The 25,052-nt window shown below is 42.5% G+C and overlaps 1 protein-coding gene across 1 annotated transcript in view; it reads left to right on the top strand.

The window, feature by feature from the left end:
- Nucleotides 1-22,379, top strand: part of LOC120027654 (cadherin-6-like) — a 42,043-nt gene extending 19,664 nt beyond the window's left edge. Inside the window, exons 3-11 of the mRNA XM_038972649.1 lie at nucleotides 5,103-5,222; nucleotides 8,904-9,071; nucleotides 10,753-10,940; nucleotides 17,285-17,538; nucleotides 19,020-19,156; nucleotides 19,384-19,505; nucleotides 19,773-19,890; nucleotides 20,935-21,186; nucleotides 21,865-22,379. Of these exons, the coding sequence (XP_038828577.1) occupies nucleotides 5,103-5,222; nucleotides 8,904-9,071; nucleotides 10,753-10,940; nucleotides 17,285-17,538; nucleotides 19,020-19,156; nucleotides 19,384-19,505; nucleotides 19,773-19,890; nucleotides 20,935-21,186; nucleotides 21,865-22,379 (1,874 nt within the window). The remainder of the gene's footprint in view (nucleotides 1-5,102; nucleotides 5,223-8,903; nucleotides 9,072-10,752; nucleotides 10,941-17,284; nucleotides 17,539-19,019; nucleotides 19,157-19,383; nucleotides 19,506-19,772; nucleotides 19,891-20,934; nucleotides 21,187-21,864) is intronic.
- The last annotated feature ends 2,673 nt before the right edge of the window (nucleotides 22,380-25,052 follow it).

The following is a 25,052-nucleotide window of genomic DNA, read 5'->3' as shown; positions in this document are numbered from 1 at the left end:
GTATGTGTTGATGCACTTTTCGTTCGGGAAGATATGTCTGAAAATTTCAAAGTGGAAATTACTAACTTGAAAAGCCTTTTTAAGCTGAAATACACCACAAGTTTGCATTTCTTGCTTTGCAGGAAAATTCTAAGCTACAAAATAGTGATCAAATTAAGATCCTACATCTGTATTAGCCCCTACTTCACACATGTACTAGAGATGTCACTAATTAGTATAAACCCCTACTTCACACATGTACCAGAGATATCACCACTGGACATAGGCTACAGAGTACATCCCTAAATCCATCTAAATAATAATTTCAACAACTTTTGCCTTGGGTGTAACTGTAACTCACAGCTTGACCGAACATTTTTAAACAGCGCAGTTAAACCGATAGCCTGGAAATCGTTATGAAAGAGGGTGATTCCATGCAGTCAGTGGTAATAATATATTCCAGTCTTGTATCTGCAATGAATAGCAGCATTAGAAGGCTTATGATGTGTGAGACACGATAGAGTTGTTACAAGCAAATGCCTATCTTATTGGATCAATGCGGGCTTTATCAATCATAATAATGAGAGGAGAGATTGAATGTGTCCCAAATGGCATTTCATTCCCTACGTCCATAATGCACCCCTTTAACCAGGTCCCATATGGCTCTGGGCCTTGGTCAAAAGTAGTGCACCACATAGGGAATATGGTGCCATTTGAGACGTAGATATTGAGTCATTAAATGAGAATGATTACAGGCCATGCACTGGTTTATTACAGCAAAACAAACAAGGTAAAGCGGTCCAACAATGCTGATTATATCAGATACTTAAGCTAATCTTTTGAATACACTGTTCAGTGTTCAATTACAACACATTAAACACTGGATGAAACTGTCTATATTTCTGTCATGTGTATGCCAATGGTTGGAATCTACATAATCTATCCAGTTCAGTGGGTAGATGGCTGAAGATATATGACGTATACTCTCAACACTAACACACTCTCTAACACCTGCGTAAGCCACACTTTCATCAGTGCATTAGCTTTCGTCATCGCTCGCGTCAAAAAACGCAACTGATGGAAATGATGACTTAGAACTTTTAACTTTACAGAGTTAAAGAACTTTGTTCTCTCCTGCTGCTGTGAGTGACAGTGGTGGCATAACACAGGCAGGTGACAAACCCTGTCAATCTGTTCACCACATCTAAGTAGGAAAAGCAGTTGCCTGTTGTAACAAGTGAGGTGTGATGCCACAGCCTGAAAGTGGACCTGTTGTGAACCTGCCTTTATAGTGCAATCCACTGTACATTATTTGTCTTGTGAAATCCTGACAATTCCCTCTTCAGAGAGGAGATATCATCAAGGAACTAAGCTTGAACATTAGTTTATTTATAAAGTAAGAGGTTAAAGAGAAAAGAAACTTCAGATGTTTGGCAGTTTGGCAGTAATGTAACGTGCGCACTATATTCATCCTTGCAGATCTCACATTGCCACTGAATTAGAACAACTTTCAGTTGGTTACAATTCCCAATTCCAATCCATCGCACAATTCTATATTTATGTCAATTTCCATTAACTAAATTCATTCTTCTTATGCATTTAATGAGGCAACACTGGGCCCCGCTAGGCATCGTTGGAATGTACCATTTGACTAACACTTCTCTCCTTTGTTCCCTTGGAATATCATTCTCTGCCTCTTTGATAAGGAAAATGGATCATAGCCGTTGCCTAAGTGATCATGCCAAATGTAATCATATTGTCATTGATTAAAGATTTTTACACTATTTTAGCTGAACAGCATACCAGTTACCTTAAAATCCCGATACCATTTCATTACTTCCCTTACAAAAAAAACAAGACATTTGCAGTTTCATATGTGAAAATCAGATATTAATATTTGAAATCGCATTTTCACATGTGAAATAACTGCTTTCACATGTTAAGCTGAAATATTCACGTGAAAACAAAAATGACACGTGTGTGGTCAGTTGTGTATAGTTCATGTGTATTCAATATAGAGTTAACATGTTAACACCACCTTTTCACGTGAGGACAATAACATGTTTTCACCTCACATCTGGAATTATCACGTGTGCTCCCTCTCCGGCCTCTAGGTCACCAGGCTGCTCGTTTATGGCGCACACCTGTCACCAGCGTTACGCGCATTTGCGCAATTTGACACTCACCTGGACTCCATCACCTCCTTGATTACCTGCCCTATATATGGCACTCCCCTTGGTTCCTTCCTGTCACGTTCGTTGTATTGATGAGTCCAAGGCGCAGTGTGATATGAATACATTCTTCTTTTAATAAAGAAAGAACACTAAACAAACTAACAAAATGAACGTGAAGCTATATACAACGAGTGCTGAAACAGGCAACTACACAAAACCAAAATGGAAAATGGCAACCTAAATAGGATCCCCAATCAGAGACAAGGATAAACGGCTGTCTCTGATTGGGAACCAATTCAGGCCACCATAGACCTACAATATGCCTAGACTAACAAACACCCCTAGACATACAAAAACCCTAGACAAGACAAACAAGCATACCCACCCTCGTCACACCCTGACCTGACCAAAATAATACAGAAAACATAGATAACTAAGGTCAGGGCGTGACACTTCCCCAGGCGTCATTGTTTCTGTTTCTGTTTCCTGTCTGTGTGTTGTTTGTGTTTTGTATTATGCTACATTTATTTCTTAAAACAAACTCCCTGAACTTGCTTCCCGACTCTCAGTGCACTCATTACAGGAATTAGCATTTCCACGTGAAAAACTTTCTTGTATGAAAACCTAAACTCACATGTGGAATAGGGTTGATTTCTTGTATGAAAACCTAAACTCACATGTGGAATAGGGTTGAGTATTTTCACAGTATTTGACATATGTTCCATCCCGAGAATAAATCACTTTTCTCCTGCCAAGACCGGAAGTGTCATTCAAAAGCATCATAAAGCATATAAATAAACCTATGTCTGGATTTGATTTTAAAACATTCAAGCCTGATGCTACCTGAGCCTGATGAGCCATACATTACATACATTTTATGAGCCCTACATTAAAGACATTTTATGAGCCCAAGCCCCCCAAAAAACGAATGATTGTGGCGTTATCCAATACATAGGCTATATGATATAGGCTACTGCACATTACGCACAACATAAAAACATAAAAGTCCATAGATGTAGCTAGCTAATGTATATACTTTCTTGGGTAAATAAATTAAACTAGCTCGAGTTAGCAAATCTTTTTGAGTGTGAACTGTATTACTGTAATATACTGTATTATATGGACTGGAATTACACACATCGTTCAAACCATGATAAAGCAGGGAGAGTACATGCGATTCTGATGCAGCACATGCAGCCTACAAAGTTACAAGTACAGGCTAACTAATTTGATTTCTAGAAATATAATAGAGCTTATTTGTATAATTAGTAGCCTGACGCATATATACATTTCATAATATTTCCCCTAATGTTATTAGCCTACCTCCTCTTTCTCTCTATTGTTGCTTCATTCCTTCCTCGCTTTCAACAGTTAAATTAAATACGGTTTGTTGTCCTAATCATCATCATTGTAATGACATCCTTGAATAATATAGAACTAGAATTAGATGCAGAAGGCTTTCAGTTCTCTTGGCAAAGATTGAATGGTCTGAATAAATAACTGCTATAGCATCGCGCATTCACCCTTCTTTCAAACTACCCGTGAGTTCTATTGGCTGCTGTATTTTACAATCAGAAAACAAGAGCTTGCGTCCCTCTTCGACTAATCTATTGGTGTAAGAAATGTAAAAACAAATGTCCAGCAAGCTATTCTAGTCTAGCTTTTCCTGCATGAGACTCCAAGAGCTAAGGAAACATTTTTTAAGGAGAGAGGCCAGCGGAGCACAGGTGCATTTGTATTGCGCAAGAAACAGAAGCTATAAGTTAGAAGCTTATTATACATAACCCCTCATTCATTAGCTAAATATAAGGCTAGTATTGCATTGAATTTATTACCTGAAAAAGGTGGGCTAGGACATCTATGTATAGGGCTATATATCAATCTAGAAAAGGATGATCTATTTTGGATGCAATTTGAAAGGAGTTGATGGAGAGAGAGAAAGACTGCGAGAGCGTGCTCGCACGTGCACTGATTTAAAGCAACGATATTCGAGTGATAGGCTGATTTTAAAAATCTTCAGCTGCAATAACAAAATCTTTACAATTAAAAAATAAGGTGACCCCTGAAAGCCAGATGGAGATGGGTGAATGAGACGCACATTCAGTCTTTATTACTGTAGCATAGACTATGCTGCAGCAAATGTAGGCCTACCTGTCACAATAAAAAAAGTTACCATGATGAGATGATACTGTAGGTCTACATGCATTGTGAACTGCGCTCCATCCTGAGATTGTCTGTCTGTCCCCACCCTGAGCATTGATGATTCATCATGCAGAGGCCATAGAGAAGCCATTTTTAGATATGTTATATCATTTAACAGTTCCATTTCACACCATGCTGTTCATATACATAATTTATCATAATTTACCGGTTTCTCGCAGTTATTTATCCCTGGAAAAGGGAGTGGTTTTGGGCGGTTAAATCCCGGTAAATCTCGGTAACCGGGTTGCTGCCATTCAACCCTAATGTGGAATTGCACTTTCACATGTGAAAAACGTTCAAAATGTTTTCACTTGTAGATTCATGGTATCACGTTGAAAAATCGCATCCCCATGTTGTCACATTTATTACACATGAGTAATAAATCATGATTTCATATGTAGTTTCATATTATTACATGTTGATTTTACATGTTATCACATCAACTTCACATAAGATCACATTAAATTCATTAGGTTTTCCCGTAAGGGCATATTCCTTATATAGTGCACTTCTTTTGACCAGAGCCATATGGTCAAAAGTAACGCACTATAAAGGGAATATGGTGAAATTTGTGACACAGACATACATATACTTCAGTTCAGTCCAGTTCACTTTATTGGCCTTATTCAGGAAATTGTCTTGTGATATTGAGAGCGTTCCCCAACACCCCTTGACTCCATTTCATGTGAATAACTTTGCTCACCAAGTCACTCTCTTTCTTCTTCTCCTCCCTCCTTCCTTCCCCAGGCACAGTGGTGATGCAGGTGACCGCTACAGACGCTGACGACGCTACGTATGGTAACAGTGCCAGGGTGGTCTACAGCATCCTACAGGGACAGCCATACTTCTCTGTAGATCCCAACACAGGTCAGTGTAAACAGGCACCCCCCCATCTTTCTTCTTCTTCTGTAGACAGAAAGGAGAGGTAGGGTCAATTACAATGCAAATACAGAGTTCTATAATAATTACCTTCTATAGTTTATCGGTGGCTTGAGGGGGCAATGTTCCCAGAGAGTCAACAGGGAACAGCACACACAAGGTGCCACTTCCCTGTCTTACTGATGTTTCATCTTGCACCTGAATGCAACCTAAAGTCCTACTGAGAGTGAACCAGGTTGCGAACAGTGCACTACCCGTCATTACCACGGAGACTGTGTGTGTGTGTGTGTGTGTGTGTGTGTGTGTGTGTGTGTGTGTGTGTGTGTGTGTGTGTGTGTGTGTGTGTGTGTGTGTGTGTGTGTGTGTGTGTGTGTGTGTGTGTGTGTGTGTGCAACATGACCATTAACTCCCATGTCAGACTGAAGCGACATGACAGAAAAGAAGGGCAGAACCTCTGCCAACCACCGCCTTTCAATACCATGGCTCCGTCATCACTGCTAGATTTAATAATGTGTCATGTGTGCTTTGGAATGGACCCTGGTGTTTTGTTTGCTTAAACAAAAGGGAAATTGCAACAAAAAAATCTATTTGCAGATTAGTGCAGGGCTTCACATTAATATGGTTTATCCCAGATGTGCCATGTAAGCTGACATCCCCCCCTACACAAAGGCAGGCTTGGACATCAGCATGATTCTCTCTCTGTCTGTGTATGTCGTCCCCTGTTTGTTTGTGTGGAGTGAGAGAAAGAGAGAGAATAGACAGAGGGTGAGAGAAATAACAAGTAGAGAGAGGGAGAATGAGAGAGAGAGAAGAAAGATAAAGATAGATAGGGTAGAGAGATACATTCAGAGACGGTGTATTGGTGTATACATGCACACAATATATTGTAACTCTATACTGAATACACGTGTGTATTTTCCCCCTCAGCACTACTTGAACGGACTAGCATGTTTTTCAGGAGAGAGTTGCCGGCTGTCCTTCAGCGAGTAAGATTGTGCTTTGTTAGGAAAAACGAATGCCGCTGCATCATCTCTCAGCGCTTCACACACACACGCGCCTCTGTGCCTTGCTCCTCTCCTGCTGCCACATCCTATGTGATAAAAGAGCCGGATGAGAGTTGTATAGCCCTGCCTTCACTGTGCATTTCACCGATGCTGCTTAGATCTAGGTTTGAGTGATGTGCTGCGTCAGCCCTTACATCGCCTATTGTTTGATATTCAACGAATTTTCTCTTTGGAAAAAGAGATTGGATCCCGTGAACTCTGTCGATGCAATTGATTTAGTGTTTTTTACTTCTATTTCTGTATTTTACTGTAACAGTCTCTGTAGTCTTTATGCTTCAAATGGATGACAAAAGCCACGGCAGCTCAATATCTGACAGACAGGAGGGGAAGAAGGCAGAGTGCTGCTTTTAATATGTACAGCTGAAGTTGGAAGTTTACATACACTTAGGTTGGAGTCATTAAAACTCGTTTTTCAACCACTCCACAAACTTCTTGTTAACAAACTATAGTTTTGGCCAGTCGGTCAGTACATCTACTTTGTGCATGACACAATACATTTTTCCAACAATTGTTTACAGACAGATTATTTCACTGTATCACAATTCCAGTGGGTCAGAAGTTAACATAAACTAAGTTGACTGTGCTTTTAAACAGCTTGGAAAATTCCAGAAAATGACGTCATGGCTTTAGAAGCTTCTGATAGGCTAATTGACATCATTTGAGTCAATTGGAGGTGTACCTGTGGATGTATTTCAAGGCCTACCTTCAAACTCAGTGCCTCTTTGCTTGACATCAAGCGAAAATCAAAAGAAATCAGCCAAGACCTCAGAAAAAAATTGTAGACTTTCACAAGTCTGTTTCATCCTTGGGAGCAATTTCCAAATGCCTGAAGGTACCACGTTCATCTATACAAACAATAGTATGCAAGTATAAACACCATGGGACCACGCAGCTGTCATACCACTCAAGAAGGAGACGCGTTCTGTCTCCTAGAGATGAGCGTACTTTGGTGTGAAAAGTGCAATCTATCCCAGAACAACAGCAAAGGACCTTGTGAAAATGCTGGATGAAACAGGTACAAAAGTATCTACATCCACAGTAAAACGAGTCCTATATCGACATAACCTGAAAGGCCGCTCGGCAAGGAAGAAGCCACTGCTCCAAAACCGCCATAAAAAAAGCCAGACTATGGTTTGCAACTGCACATGGGGACAAAGATTGTACTTTTTGGAGAAATGTCCTCTGGTCTGATGAAACAAAATAGAACTGTTTGGCCATAATGACCATCGTTACGTTTGGAGGAAAAAGGGGGACGCTTGCAAGCCGAAGAACACCATCCCAACCGTGAAGCATGGGAGTGGCAGGACAATTATGTGGATATATTGAAGCAACATCTCAAGTCATCAGTCAGGAAGTTAAAGTTTGGTCGCAAATGGGTCTTCCAAATGGACAATGACCCCAAGCATACTTCCAAAGTTGTGTCAAAATGGCTTAAGGACAACAAAGTCAAGGTATTGGAGTGGCCATCACAAAGCCCTGACCTCAATCCTATAGAACATTTGTGGGAAGAACTGAAAAAGCGTGTGTGAGCAAGGAGGCCTACAAACCTGACTCAGTTACACCAGCTCTGTCAGGAGGAATGGGCCAAAATTCACCCAACTTAATATGGGAAGCTTGTGGAAGGCTACCCGAAAAGATTGACCCAAGTTAAACAATGTAAAAGGCAATGCTACCAAATACTAATTGAGTGTATGTGAACTTCTGACTCACTGGGAATGTGATGAAAGAAATAAAAGTTGAAATAAATCATTCTCTTTACTATTATTCTGACATTTCACATCCTTAAAATAAAATGGCGTTCCTAACTGACCTAAGACAGGGCATTTTTACTAGGATTAAATGTCAGGAATTGTGAAACTAAGTTTAAATGGTTTGGCTCAGGTGTATGTAATTTTCCGACTTCAACTGTAGCCAATTAGAGCTTCACTGAACCTCTGTCCTGACTGAAAAACCAGAGATATATATGTTTTATGTACATATGGAACGCAACTGTACCAGAGCGAGACAGAGCATCTATATTCACCTCAATGTCTTTGTGTCTGAGCTCTAAAGAAATGTGCAAAAGTTATATTTTGTGCATCATACACTGTGATATTACTCTGCATGCATACATACATAACAGTGATGCGGTGATACAAAAAAAACAGTGTGGAAGGGCTGACCGCCGTTCGCGGTGAGTTAAGTAATGCTCCCTATACTTTCAGTGCATTTTCTCGCAAAAGGTGGGTAAAACGCTTGCAGAAAATAACAACGGTGTGTAAACTGCATATACGTGTGTTTACCCTACACTACACGACTGATGCACACATTATATGTAGTCATTTAGCAGACAGGTTTATCCAGAGTGACTTACAGTTAGTTATTCATCTTACGATAGCTAGGTAAGGCAATCATATATCACAGTAAACATGTTCCTCAATAAAACACCTATCAGCAAAGTCAGTGCTATTAAGAAAAGAAAAGACAAGTGTACTGTAAGTGCAAGAAAGGCATGAGTGCTATTTGGTTATTATTTTTTTAAATATATTCTTACGGATATCACCGATATATGAAGAAATGTATGTATCAAAAGTATCTTATGTCTCTGTCTGTCTTTTTCTTTCAGGTGTGATCAAGACAGCCCTGCCAAACATGGACAGGGAGACGAAGGAGAACTATGTTGTTGTGATCCAGGCTAAAGACATGGCTGGCCAGATGGGTGGGCTATCAGGGACCACCACAGTCAGCATCACCCTGTCTGATGTCAATGACAACCCACCACGCTTCCCCAAGAGTGAGTATAGTGCACACATATACAGACAGATGTACGCACGCACGCACGCACGCACACACACACGCACGCACGCACACACACACACACACACACACACACACACACACACACACACACACACACACACACACACACACACACACACACACACACACACACACACACACACACACACACAGAGCCCCCTGAAAATAAAACCTAGTTCACCATACAGAAGGCTCGTGCCAAGCAGGCAGCCTCCATCTGGTGTCAATTTCAAAATTAATGTGGATTATTGCAGCGAGTGGTACTGTGCTGCGCACAGCTGCGGCTGAGGTGTGTGTGTGCATGTACGACTGCAGCGCTCTCTGGAAGGCTGGGTATAATTAAATGTAAAGCCATATGACAGAGGGAAGGGTCCTGCACAGTGCATCAGATCAGCCTGGTAATCCCTATTAAATGAAAAGAGTACTCTGTGAGTTTTATCTCTTTCTCGCTCTCTTTTTATCTCCTTCTAACTATCACTTTTTTTTCCCCTCCCTTGCTGTCATTCCAGATCCTCTCGCTCAGTCTTTCTCTTTCCAATGCTCTCAATGTCACTGTGTGTGGCTCCGCTAATGTCCTTTGTTTCTAGTTTTCTTTTCAGGGTTTCTTTTGCCAACCATCTTTCTCTCCTTCACCCCCTCTCCCTCTATCTCCTCTCACACGCTGTGTCTTGTCCCCCTCTCTCCTCTCTCTCCCTTGCGCTTTCCCTCACTGGTGCATCTGGCGAATTGCAAATATATCAGATTGACAGATTACTGGTGTCATTTTGTTTCCCCTCAATAACAGCACTGTGTCTGTGTGTGTGTAATGCACACAACCGTAGAAACCCTACCTCCATTTATCACCCTCCCCAACAGGGAGACAAACACTGTCACTGCACCTCACCTCAATGGACAGGAAAGGGAGGGAGGGTGGGAGGGACGGAGGAGGGGAAGGAGGGAGAGAGAGGGAGGTAGGGGGTAGAGATGGATAGAAAGGAAATGAAGGTGAGACTGGAGGAATAAATAGAGGGAGGGAAGGAGGGATGAAGGGAGGGGCCAGGGAGAAAGAGAAAGAGTGAGAGCAAGTGGATATTGTAATGGGACACCCGGAGGAGGCAGTGTCAGGCAGCGATATCATTGTTGTCTGCAAGACTGATGCTTCCTCCTCTCGACCCAATGCTAAATACCTGTTAGCCTGGGAAACCTCTCCATAGTGGTGTGTGTGTGTTTCCATGCCTGTGTGTGTGTGTGTGCGTATGCACGTGTACATGCCTGCCTGCGTATGTGTGTGCGTGAGACAGAGACCTGCCGACTCAGGCGTTGCCAGAATGCTGTCAGCGTGTTTTATGAGGGTGTCAATAGTGTTTGTCTCTGCAGCCTGTGTGTATATCACTTCCATCCCTTTGCAGACCAAGCCAGCTATTTATTTAAGCATATGAGATACAGTGAGGTGCTTTAGCTAGCAGACAGGGAAGCGTTCATTTATCTGGCACAAACCAGGAAATCACCCGTTAAAAATAACAATGTATGTGCCAATATATTCACGTTGAACAAATGACACATGTTTGATTAATGTAGGCTTTTTAAGATGGATTCAAATGTTTGAATTAATGGGTTGATCTAGGTGTTACAGAATAACAACAACTATTGTGTGTGTGTCCGTGTCTTTCCTCCAGGTCTGTATGAGTTCAAAGCTCCAGAGTCGTCAGAGCCCGGCTCGACGGTGGCCGTGCTGCGAGCTACAGACGCTGACATTGGCAGGAACGCTGAGATGAACTACCGAATCACCAGCAGTGACGGCCCAGCCATGTTCGACATTTCAACCAATAGGAGCACACAGGAGGGTGTCATCACCCTCAGGAAGGTCAGTAAATGGCTGCATTCCTAATCTACCACTAGCCCATATCCCTAGTCCTTATTCCCCTAATTCCTAGGACACTTCTTCAGTATGGCTGGATTCCCAATCACTCCTAGCGCTCTATTTCAATAAACCTAACGCAATGGTAAATCTAAGGGCTGGTGGTAGCGCTTTAGGTTCCGGGGTGTGTCAGAAATATTGTTTCTATTTTCACAACCATAATTGTGGGCGCAGTTCCTGGCGGTGGAGAGAAAGTGCTGGGTTTTGATGATTAAACAATTTGTGGGTGTGTTGAGGCGTGGCCTCCCTGTAATGAAGTAGTTTCAAATTGTTTATTTACAGTTTTTCATGTATTGTATTGTCATCAAATCCAATTAGAATGTTGTCCGCTATAGCCTAGTTCGTTAAATAGCCTGCCCCATATTTGCAAAATATGTTGAACATGTTTGCAGTTCACATTATTCTAATTGCATTGCTTCAATAAGGAAATACACTACATGACCTGCTCATCGGACATCTCATTCCAAAATCATGGGCATTAATATGGAGTTGGTCCCCACTTTGCTGCTAGAACAGCCTCCACTCTTCTGGGAAGGCTTTCCACTAGACGTTGGAACATTGCTGCGAGGGCTTGCTTCCATTCAGCCACAAGAGCATTAGGTCCGGCACTGATGTTGGGTGATTAGTTCTGGCTCGCAGTCAGTCTTCCAATTCATCCCAAAGGTGCTCGATGGGGTTGAGGTCAGGCCTCTGTACAGACCAGTCAAGTTCTTCCACACCGATCTCAACAAATCCTTTCTGTATCGACCTCGCTTTGTGCACGGGGGCATTGTCATGCTGAAACAGGAAAGGGCCTTCCTCAAACTGTTGCCACAAAGTTGGAAGCACATAATCGTCTAGAATGTCATTGTATGCTGTAGCGTTTAGGTTTCCTTTCACTGGAACTAAGGGGCCTAGCCAGAACCATGAAAAACAGCCCCAGACAATTATTCCTTTACAGTTGGCAATTTGCATTGGGGCAGGTAGCATTCTCCTGGGATCCGCCAAACCCAGATTCGTCTGTAGGACTGCCAGATTGTGAAGTGCAATTCATCACTCCAGAGAACAAGTTTCTATTGCTCCAGATTCCAGTCGCGGTGAGATTTACACCACTCCAGCCAACGTTTGACATTGCACATGGTGATCTTAGGCTTGTGTGTGGCTACTTGGCCATGGAAACCCATTTCATGAAGCTCCCGACGAACAGTTATTGTGCTGCAATTGCTTCCAGAGGCAGTTTAGGACTCTGTAGTGAGTGTTGCAACCGAGGACAGGCGATTTGTATGCGCTTCAGCACTCGGTGGTCCCGTTCTATGAGCTTGTGTGTCCTATCACTTCGCAGCTGAGCCGTTGTTGATCCTAGACGTTTCCACCTCATAATAACAGCACTTACAGTTGCCCGGTGCTGCTCTAGCAGGGCAGACATTTGACGAACGGACTTGTTGGAAAGGTGGTATCCTATGACATTGCCACTTTGAAAGTCACTGAGCTCTTCAGCCATTCTACTGCCAATGTTTGTCTATGGAGATTGCATGGCTGTGTGCTCGATTTTTTTTCTCTCACCTGTCATCAACAGGTGTGGCTGAAATAACCGAATCCACTCATTTGAAGGGGTTTCCACATACGTTTGTACAGTGGGGAGAACAAGTATTTGATACACTGCCGATTTTGCAGGTTTTCCTACTTACAAAGCATGTAGAGGTCTGTAATTTTTATCATAGGTACACTTCAACTGTGAGAGACAAAAATCCAGAAAATCACATTGTATGATTTTTAAGTAATTAATTTGCATTTTATTGCATGACATAAGTATTTGATCACCTACCAACCAGTAAGAATTCTGGCTCTCACAGACCTGTTAGTTTTTCTTTAAGAAGCCCTCCTGTTCTCCACTCATTACCTGTTTTAACTGCACCTGTTTGAACTCGTTACCTGTATAAAAGACACCTGTCCACACACTCAATCAAACGGACTCCAACCTCTCCACAATGGCTAAGACCAGAGAGCTGTGTAAGGACATCAGGGATACAATTGTAGACCTGCACAAGGCTGGGATGGGCTACAGGACAATAGGCAAGCAGCTTGGTGAGAAGGCAACAACTGTTGGCGCAATTATTAGAAAATGGAAGAAGTTCAAGATGACGGTCAATCACCCGCGGTCTGGGGCTCCATGCAAGATCTCACCTCGTGGGGCATCAATGATCATGATGAAGGTGAGGGATCGGCCCAGAACTACATGGCAGGACCTGGTCAATGACCTGAAGAGAGCTGGGACCACAGTCTCAAAGAAAACCATTAGTAACACACTACGCCGTCATGGATTAAAATCCTGCAGCGCACGCAAGATCCCCCTGCTCAAGCCAGCGCATGTCCAGGCCCGTCTGAAGTTTGCCAATGACCATCTGGATGATCCAGAGGAGGAATGGGAGAAGGTCATGTGGTCTGATGAGACAAAAATATAGCTTTTTGGTCTAAACTCCACTCGCCGTGTTTGGAGGAAGAAGATGGGGATGCTTTTGGCGCTGCTTTGGGGATGCTTCTTTGGGGATGCTTTTCTGCAAAGGGGACAGGACGACTGCACCGTATTGAGGGGAGGATGGATGGGGCCATGTATCTCGAGATCTTGGCCAACAACCCCCTTCCCTCAGTAAGAGCATTGAAGATGGGTCGTGGCTGGGTCTTCCAGCATGACAATGACCCGAAACACACAGCCAGGGCAACTAAGGAGTGGCTCCGTAAGAAGCATCTCAAGGTCCTGGAGTGGCCTAGCCAGTCTCCAGACCTGAACCCAATAGAAAATCTTTGGAGGGAGCTGAAAGTCCGTATTGCCCAGCGACAGCCCCGAAACCTGAAGGATCTGGAGAAGGTCTGTATGGAGGAGTGGGCCAAAATCCCTGCTGCAGTGTGTGCAAACCTGGTCAAGAACTACAGGAAACGTATGATGTCTGTAATTGCAAACAAAGGTTTCTGTACCAAATATTAAGTTCTGCTTTTCTGATGTATCAAATACTTATGTCATGCAATAAAATGCAAATTAATTACTTAAAAATCATACAATGTGATTTTCAGGATTTTTGTTTTAGATTCCGTCTCTCACAGTTGAAGCGTACCTATGATAAAAATTACAGACCTCTACATGCTTTGTAAGTAGGAAAACCTGCAAAATCGGCAGTGTATCAAATACTTGTTCTCCCTATTGTATATATAGTGTACATTAAACATAGGCTATAGCATTCACACTGATATAGGGGCTGGGCCTACTGTAAATTGCAGTCTGTGGACATGCCAAACGTAGTCAATAAGCAAGATTAAATTCACTAGGCTGTTGATAAGGTCTAAAATACAGTTTATAATTCGAATCAAATTCGAATAAAAACTGAACAACAACTTGTTTTAATGAGGCCATGTCTAAATACAGAGTCACCATAATTGTTCCCCGTGGGCGTATGATACAGACAAGGCAACTTAAACTTTGGAAAGTTTTACGCACATCTAAACTTTTCACAGGAGCTGGATAAAGACCCTATATAAAGAGAAAGGGGGAATGTCCACTCACCGTTATACTGCTCCCAAATATTTATGTTTTATAAATATATTGGAACCATTTTACATATCGCATTCACACTTCTCCAAAAGTTACATTGCATGCGAACCACGGACATTCTCACCGTAAAACCAGGATGGTGAGTCGTTCTAATAAGTTTGGTTTTAATAAAATGTAATAAAATCTGTTTTTTTTTAACAACAACAATAGTAAATCAATGTAAAATGTAATGATATCATAAAAAAAGACAAAGAATTGCTGTATAGTAGGCCTAGGGTAAGGGTAGCCTACGGAGGGCTTGGGTTTTGAACATATGAAATGGAAAACAAGCAATTGTTACATGAAAATAACTTCTAAATATGAGGTTCACCGCTATTCACCAAGGTACTCATCTCTCGTTTCATGATGGGCATGGACAGATGTAGCCTAACTTTGTTGCTAATGTAAAAAATAATGAGTTTGGCTGGATAGGCTGAATAGGCTGTGTTTCCCCTGTCAAAATTCATGCCATAACAAACACGTTACCGCTTAAACCAACTTTTGGTTTGTCTTAAATATCCCTACCAATTTGCATAGCAGGTTAGGTGAATTGGGTTAAGTTTAGAATAAGGGTTAGAGGAACGGGAGGCTAAAATGCTACAGTTGTTCCAGACGTAACACGGACACGCACCCTTTGGATTGCTAGACGGTCGTGAATTACAACCACCCATCCTCCCCGACCAACGTCCTCACTTTAGTTCCTGTCTAAAGTAACTAGACCGTTATGTATGCATAATACTTCTTGGAGGTGCTCAGAAATACTTAAAGTATGTTTCGTTTGGCTCTGAGGCTGTCTCCCTAGACCCTAGTTAGTAATTGCACAAGTGCTAGTTAACAACCGCATGTAGAGACATAACAATTGTATCCTCAAGTTCATCTGACTTTGGGGAAGTAGAAAAGGGGCCTCATTGCCAAAATCCCGAGGTATCCCTTCAACTGCTTTACCTTGCCTTTTGGATGGCTGGAATTTTTTTTCCATATTGCTTACATTTATCCAGTCATGTCAGATTGTACATACACATGTTCAGATAGGATGAAATGATACTAGGTATGGATTTCACCAGCACCGGCCAGTGGTACTGAGCTGTAGTATGTTTTGATGTATTAAAAATAATCAGATCGTTGCTTTTTCAAGCGCCCCCTCCTCCAATGTGGCTTTAAATCGATCACTTAACTTCCATCAGGTCATCATTGAGTGGAGGAAGATGTAATTGCCCTCTGCAAATGTTATTGTTGTAATGATATTGGAAGGGATCTAAGTTCTCTCTCTCTGTGTGTGTGTGTGTACACAGGGTCTGGTCTACATCTGAACATACTCTAATTAAATGGCTTGTCTATGGCTTTCCTGCACCACTGTCCCCAAACAACACATGTTCATGTTGACATCATCAAACCCCTGTCTAGAGAGCAGGGCAGGAGAAAATAAATCAATGACTTAGAGTATGAAGGGTCATATCAAATGACTGTATTTGATTGATATCATGTGCTGTAGACAGTGCTCAGTTGAAAGCTCAATGGAAAAACCTGCACGTACACACACACACACACACACACACACACACACACACACACACACACACACACACACACACACACACACACACACACACACACACACACACACACACACACACACACCTCTCTTGTTAAATGACTGGAGGCCTGGATTTTGTTAGTAGCTACCTCACAACCAAAGACACACGTCAGATGTGTTCTCTCCAGACAGCATTAGTGTGGCCTTAAAGCTCACACTTTACGAGTGCACACTCCTTCCTCATGAAGTGTGCACTCGTAAACTACTCCCTACAAGTTTAAAAGAGTTGAATTGGTGTATGCATTAGCTAGATGGGAGTTTCCATATACCAGTAATTTCTTTTCAAGAAAGGAGAGATTATTGGGATGCATATAGAGAGATGAGAGGAGAGAAGAGGGGTCTGAACTCGCCTGGCTTTTTCGCCTCATTAAGAAATACCATTTCTGAAACACGAATTGCATCTTAGGGGTGTGGTTTGATATGGGTGTGTTATGTTCGCTATATCGTACTCTTCGTTTGTTCCTCTTCCCTCACTGTAGCTGAGATATCCCCAAACTGAGACCGTACCAGGACTTTGGCTAAAGGAATAAATTGTGTTTGTGATGCTAACGTTAGCTCACAAATGTTGGAAGAAACTCGAACCATTTCTTGTTCTTTCAAAATACCATTGGCGACGATGTCTTGTACCTACTGTTGTCTCATGTAAACAAGTCTGAGGCACTGCGTGCTAATGGCTAGTTCTGCTGTCTGTAAAGAAATGGGCAGGCTTTATTTAGGTTGATTCCCCTGCTATGATTGTTTAGCGCACAGCTGTTTTCCCATTCACCCTTATTGCATGCTCCGCTCATTTAGATGGGTGCTGCCAGCTGTTCCATGTTACTGGGCATAATTGTGGACATGACTGAAATCCAAACCCTCAATATACAAGGACACTGGATTTCTTAAATCCCACAAATCTCTGTTTTGGAAAATACTGAAAATACTCACACTGAATTCATTAAATTGTTGATGATGTGTGTGTTGTTTGCCGTGTGTGTGTGTGTCTGTGTGTGTATTGCTTAGACGAGAAAAGTGTTGCATGTCACAGGATGTGTGTGTGTGTGAGAGGGAAGGAAAGTTAAACAAAAATGTGCTAACTGGTGTGTGAGTGTGTGTGTGTGCGAGTTGTTAACCCTCTCCTCTCGCTCTCCTCAGCCTCTGGACTTTGAGAGGAAGCGGTCGTACACTCTAAGGATCCAGGTGGAGAACTCCAACCCTGACCCCCGGTTCCTGCGCTACGCGGCGACCACGGACGAGGCGACGGTCAAGTTGATCGTGGAGGATGTGGACGAGCCGCCGGTGTTCGACCGGGTCAGCTACGTCATGGAGGTCAAAGAGGACTCAGCCGTAGGCACCATCATCGGATCGGTCAGTGCCACAGACCCAGACAGCAGCCGCAGCCCTGTCAGGTACTACACACGTGCACAGTGCCTGAGACATCTACTAGTGGTCAGCAGACCCGGGTCAACATATTATTTATTTTCCTTCAAATATTTTACTGTAATTCAGTTAAAATTACACCTTGAACAACTCCTGCCATTATCAGCGCATTCCTCAATCACAGAGAAGTGTTATCCTGGAGTGCCTGCTGAAGCTAGAAGTTAGAGCTCTTTATTACTGGTGTCAAATATGGTATCATTCGCTTTTATCAGCGCTCATCAGGAAGGCTGTGCTTTGTGGCATTTAGAGAGTAGGGTGACGAGACGAGGGTAGGGGAGAAGAGGAGATGAGAAGTTAGGAAAGGAGAGGGGATAAGAAGCAAGGAGAGGGAATGAGGAGAGAGGAGGGGACGAGAGTAGCGCACACACTTTTATCTGGTGTAATTAATCAGAGGAGGGGCCAGGCCCAGCCAACTGAATTATTGAGAATATTAGAAAGACAGTTGGCACCCCAACAGGACAGATTTAACGAGTTTAGACTTGCTGTTGGAAGCAAGAGGGGCAAAGAGAGAGTGAGTGTGTGGTGCGGTGTATGTGTGTTGAGGTAAAAATTCTAAAACTGTTTGTGCTGGTAAACAAAAACAAAAATACTGTCTGCGGAAGGGTAGAGGATCAGAGAGTAGACGGAGAGGGGAGATAGGGAGAAAGGAGATGGGGGTAGGGGTGCGGTGGTGCATGGTACCTGAGAGACCTGGTTCACGCCCCCGGGAGTCTGCTTCCCCCCTCCGCTCTCTTCCATGTCTATGTTTGTGTCCCAAATGGCACCCTATTCCCTATATAGCACTATGAGCCCTGGACAAAAGTGGTGCACTATATAGCGAATAGGGTACATTTGGGACAACCCACAACCACTACTCTATTAATCAAACTGATGTATCACACTAGTCCCCAGGAAGTGAAGAAAAACAACACTACTAGATAACCTGTTTGTGTGTGTGTTTATGCATTTGTGTTCGCATGCATTCGTGTGTGTGTGTTTTGCGAGTGTATCTCCAAACAGCCATTAGGACCACTACACCATGATAGCACAGATAAACATTTTTGGAGTCATTTCATTTTTAGCGGAACGACCAGACCACAACTGTCAGTCATCCAAATTGCTTTCAAATTGGATGATACTGTATGCAGCAGTATGATGTATTGTTGTGATACTCCTCCACTGGGTTTCAGTGAAATAAAGCAAGGACATTTATACTTGTTTGTTTTGTGCAGATACAGGTACCTGTTAGAACAGGGTGCAAACAAAGACAGGGGGCATAATATTCCTGTGAATATTTGCTGTGAGGAAGCGTATATTTGTTGTTTGTGTTGTGCAGGTACACTTAATAAACTGCCTCACAGCCAAGGACACGGTGCATTGGGTTTATGTGAAAGAAAGGGAGGAAGCTTATACTTGTTTGTGTTGTGAGAAAGTGAGGGGGATGCTTCTAGTTGTTGTTTGCCATGTGCAGGTACTCTATTGACCGGCGTACAGACATGGACAGGGTGTTCAACGTGCACCCGGGTAACGGCTCAGTGTTCATGCTAAGGACTCTGGACAGAGAGGAGAACCCTTGGCACAACATCTCTGTCATCGCCACTGAGTTCAGTAAGTAGCATGTTGATCATTGACGCACGCACGCACGCACACACACACACACACACGCTCCACTCCATTGAAACAAGAGGAAATTGAGTGCGTGTATGTGTTTCAGTGAACTACTACAATTACTTCTAGTAGTTACATGTACAGTAGTTTGAGCAGTAATCGTATCAAAGGCAGTTATTGTGTTTCCTTGGTGTGGTTATTAAACGTCATGATTCTGTGTTTTAAAGACAACCCACGGCTGATTAGCCGCATACCAGTGTACATCAGAGTACTGGACGTTAATGACAACGCTCCTACATTCGCCGCTTACTACGAAACCTTTGTCTGTGAAAACGCCAAGGCTAACCAGGTAATGGAAAACAATGTACTATTATTTAAAACCACTACAGAATGTCTTCTTTCCCGCCTAAGATCCCCCAACTGATTGCATCTTCATCAGTTAACCCTTGCCTCGATCACAGAAATTGGCCTTATGCCGGAGGGTTTTCAGGTTTAATGTCAGAGCTCCCCACTCTCCTGAACCTTTTAGTCTTGTTCCTCGGGATAAAGACATGACAAAAAAAGATGATGAAGTATGTCATCTGTGTTAGATCATATTTTTCTTACCTTTTCTCAGAGGATTCAGACAGTGAGCGCTACAGATGCTGACGAGCCTATCGGTGGACACAGATTCTTCTTCAGTCTAGCACACGAGGTCTCAGGGAAAGCCAACTTCACCGTCCGAGACAACAAAGGTACACTTCTTCTTGGAGGACAACAGTTGACACACAAGTTAATTAATTTCCGGTTTCTTCGATTACATTTTTTTCCCAGAACAAATGTATTCCACAGCAGCCGTGATCACAATGTGTCAGTGTTGTGGAGTAGTGAAGTACTAGTAGATCAACTAGTAACTACATTTTGCAGTAGTTTGGTGGTAGTTGAACTACATTCAAATCTAGGTAGTGTTTGCCATTGTTTTAATTGGCTAAATCTGTTCTTGCAATTTGTAGTCTATGACATTTCAGATTTAGTTATGATAATTTACCAAGAAGTAATGAACTACTTTTTCAAAGTAACTTGAGTTAAAGTAACTGTCCAATGAAAATCAAATTTGTATAAGTTCATATTCTCTTAACTCATACCCAAATAATGTTGTTGATACGTCTTACACTCATATTTGTGGCCAAAGCATAAATTGGAGAAAAAACCCCACCTCAAACTTGTATCTCAAACAGAAAAAAATGTGTGCTGTTTCCTCATTGAACATGATGTCATTCATATTGGCTGAGCTGACCAATCAGCGATCTACTCGTTTTTAATGACCGGTATACGTCCACACCATTCCAACACAGAAAAGCTGCTTTTTAGCATACATCATTATTTTGGGGGAAAAGTATATTTCACTCATATTGTAATTAATTATAGGTAATATTTCATTGAAATCTGGAAACATTGGAGTTACTTTAAGTAAACACTTAATGGTAGCTTTAGTGTAGCTTAATTGGTAGTTTAATAATATATATTTTCAGAGTAGCTTCCCCACCACTGCAATTTGTCAAGCCCATTCATATATATTTAAGCACACTCTAATATAATATAATATTTAAGGCTGTTAATTGGAGACAAGATAAACTTTAGAAACTGGGGAACATTCCTACATCTAACTTGTATAGTAGCTTCCTCTAAAGTGTCTAACAGATAACATAGCCTATAACTGCTTACTCCTCAGTGCCTCTCCAACAGACAACACTGCTTCCTTGTATAGTATCCAACTTTAAGACGTCTATCTCCAACAGACAACACGGCTGGGATCCTGACCAGAAGGAACAGCTACAGTCGGCTACAGAGGAGCACCTACCTGGTTCCCGTGGTGATATCGGACGGGGACTTTCCCATGCAGAGCAGCACCAACACCCTGACTGTGCGTGTTTGTACCTGCGACCGCGAGGGGAACATGCAGCTGTGTAACCAGGAAGCTCTGGTGCTCACCGCAGGGCTCAGCACTGGAGCCCTCATGGCCATCATCATCTGTGTCCTCATACTGCTCAGTGAGTACTGTACAATTCAGTTCAATTCAAAACGCTTTATTGTCCTTATATTTTGTTTTTTTACACAAGACAGAACATTTTATTTTGCATGTGGCTTACATTCAGCACATTAAAACAGAAATCACATCAACACACACAAATGATAAGCAACACATTCAGATTGATTTACGCCATGTCATATTCTGAACTCTGTTAGCCAAACCTTTCGTTGCTGTTGACTTATCTTCACTGCAACTGCACAGAGCTAGATAGGTGATACAAATCCATACGGCAAGTCTTTTGTGGCAGCTCAAGCCTGTCTCAGCCCACCAAAGCCCTGTAAATCAGTGAGTGTATCCACCTACTGTATGCACACCACCAATGGTTCCCAACAGACACTAACTATCCTTCAGAAAATAGAAGGAACGCAGGTGGGAAAAATAACAAAAGTTCAAAAGCCTTTGTCTTGTTTCTGAAATAATCGTAATCGATGCATTGGCCCAGCGTCGTCTGAGTTTGGCCGGTGTAGGCCGTCTTTTAAATAAGAATTTGTTCTTAACTGACTTGCCCAGTTAAATAAAGGTAAAAATATATATTTTTAAATCCTGAGTATCGAGGCACATTCCTCAACTCATTTGCTTTCCTCTCCTATCCATCTCATGCTCAAGTTCTTCTCTCTCTCTCTCTTTGTGTCTGTAGTAATCGTGGTGCTGTTCGCTGTCCTGAGGAGGCAGCAGAGGAAGAAGGAGCCTCTGATCATCTCCAAAGAGGATGTGAGAGACAATGTCGTCAGCTACAACGATGAGGGGGGCGGAGAGGAGGACACCCAGGCCTTTGATATCGGCACGCTGCGCAACCCGGAGGCTATCGAGGAGACCAAACGGCGCAGGGACATCAAGCCCGAGACCCTGAACCCTCCCGTCCGTCAGACCGTGGTCCTCCCTCCTGCCTACAGGGACAACTCGGACGTCAGGGAATTCATAAGCCAAAGGCTCCAGGACAACGACCAGGACCCCACCGCGCCGCCCTATGACTCCCTGGCCACCTACGCCTACGAGGGAAGCGGCTCGGTGGCTGAGTCCCTGAGCTCCCTGGGCTCCGTGACCACAGAGGGAGACCAGGACTATAACTACCTGAGCGAGTGGGGACCCAGGTTTAGAAAACTAGCTGACATGTACGGGGGAGAGGACAGTGACGGCTACAGGGATTCCTAACCAGAGAGAAGGGAGCTCGTAAGAGGAAAAAGGAAAATGTACAACAAACAAACACTCATGCACCAGCTAAAGTGATCTGAACTCCTGGTACTTTGTGAAAGTGGCAAACAATAGAACAAAACAAGAAGGACACAAACAGACAAGGCAGTATTTTTCAAAGTGCTCTTTTACCGTTGTTGATCACCGTTGATCTTTGAGCTCACTGGAGGACCTGGACGGCGACGCTTGGTGACCCCTGACTGTATTAGTGGTCTCTCTCTCTGCAAGGCAGCCGGGGACTCATGTGGAAAAGACTTGTCAAGAAGACGCTTCGTTGTATATGGGGGTACTGTACTCTGTGCATCAGGCCCCACATATATCTCTACATACAAACATACTTCTTCTCTTTTGTTTTTCAAAAGCTGCCTGCAATAGAGGGACGAAAAGCAAGCGGTTTTCTGGTGAACTTGACAGACAACATCTATGAATTGTTCAGAGTTTCTGGAATGAAAAGCTGCATATTGTGAGATATATCTTATATTGTGTGTATCTGTATATTGATACAATATGCTGTACAGTTCTGTTTTGTTATCAGGTTTCTAGCGTCCCATTCCCTTATAGCATTGGCTATGTATGTCACAATCTTCTTTTGAAGTCACATAAAGCCATGCTAAGAGACTGAGGGGTTCAACCATAGAAATAGAATGCTCTAATTCGATGGGTACAGTCAAAATGGCCGCCAGTCCACCAACTGTGGCATCATTGACTTGAATGGGGACACCCACTCTACTCATTCAATTTCTATGGGTTGTGCGTCACCTTTCTGACCGTCAATAACACCTGATCCACATAGCTTTACATATTCTGCATCCCAAATGACACCCATTCCCTATATAGTGCACTACGTTTGTACCAGGGTACAATAGTGTGCCATTTAGGACATCATTCTCTGTGGGGGGGAGCTGAAACACCCGGACCAAAAAGCTCCTCAGAGCGCTGACTATCTGAAAAAACAAATGTCAATAACACTTTGCAATAAGGTACTCTTTATAAAGGGTTAATGGAAAGTGTTACCCTAATGAACTAAACATGTTCAAATGAAGCATTATTCTTTACTCAGTGTTTCACTTTATGCTTTTCTTGGTTAATTAAACTGAGTAATTGATTGATGGTTGACCATCCATTTGTGACGTGCACACTGACAAAGTTTCGCAGGCCTGACATATTGGGACTAGAGTATGTGGGCAGAAAGGCTAGATATTAAGGGAAATATGCCATTTTCAGTTGTAAGAAAGAATGTTGACATTCCGTTGGGATTGTCATTGACATAAGAGGTACAGGTCAACACAATATTGGGATCATAAAATGTTTTGACATATACATATGAAATGGTCATTAGATTGGTTTTGCCATCATGAAATGGTTTGACATATACATAGTAAGGAAATTGAGCAATTCAAATGAAGCAACTTGCCCAAGGCCAAAACATACAAATTAAACAATAGTATCATTGCAGAAGGATGACATTTATCAGACATTTCAAACTAATAACACAACTGACATAAATGCCACAACGACGGTGATGTTATTTCCCTGTCTGTCCGCAGCATTCACAATTCACACAAACTGTACATATATTATTTTCCCAAAACATCTATGGATGTAAACAATGAAAATGGTGAGGTAGCTTAGACAATCCTCTAAGTCAAGAACACACTTGTTAAAAATGTATACTATATTATATGCTAAATAATTGTAATAAGCAAGTTATTTTCTTTTTCTATTTCTTTGACCATTGAGCGCCCACTGTGTAAGTGACTATTTGAGATTGTGGCAAACATTGCTTCGATAAGCATTCATTTGGGTTCCTAAACCCTCCGAACTGAAAAAAAAACGTTTTTCTTCTGCCCTTGAACGGTAGACATACGTTTAAATTGGAAGAGAAAATGACAACAGAAGAGTGCTTTATTTTCCCCTCATTATTTTTCTTTAAAAAGGGGCAATCTGGGATTGGTACATCCATTTTCTCTCTTTAATTCAGGGTGTCAGCAGCATCTCACTATAAATACATGTTTGTGCTTCTTTATTGAGACTGTTCTTGCCTTTCAGCATTAACACCATGCTCAGCTATGGACATGCATTAAACGAACATCAAGTATCCAGTGTCAATGCTATTGGGGGATTGTAGAGAAATGTTAGCCTATAGTAAGCTCTGGTCCAGGGCGTGAGTGTGGCTTTCTTATGCTGAGGCTTCCTGTTCACACTCTGGACCAGAGATAGTTCTGATGTCCTCTTTCTAAAGATATGATCGGTCTGTTGGGTGTTCAAGGTGTTGATGTAGACACGGTTGGTTAGCCTTAAGGTTGCCTCTATATTGTGTTGTTGACTACGTGATTGAGCAGTCTATGGCTGCATCCCGATTCTCCACCCACCCTTAAAGCATGCGCATTTACACTTCCAGTCATGGATTTAAAAGCATAAGAATTGTGTCAGCATTGGTTAGGGGGAGTTTCCACCGTTGATAAATCCATCCAAGTAGCGTCAAGTCCAGGGGTTGTACATCAAGCTGCCTCACACTACAGAAACAGGAGATAGAGGCTCCTGCCCATATGGGCTTGTCCATGGCTTACTTACTAACTATGCGAGGAAGTGCACACTTCAGGAGAAGGGTGGAGAATCGGGATGCAGCCTAAG

Source organism: Salvelinus namaycush, chromosome 33, assembly GCF_016432855.1.
Source record: "Salvelinus namaycush isolate Seneca chromosome 33, SaNama_1.0, whole genome shotgun sequence".
Taxonomy (NCBI): domain Eukaryota; kingdom Metazoa; phylum Chordata; class Actinopteri; order Salmoniformes; family Salmonidae; genus Salvelinus; species Salvelinus namaycush.
The sequence above is the reverse complement of the archived record's forward strand: the minus strand, read 5'-3'. Positions and strand labels throughout refer to the sequence as shown.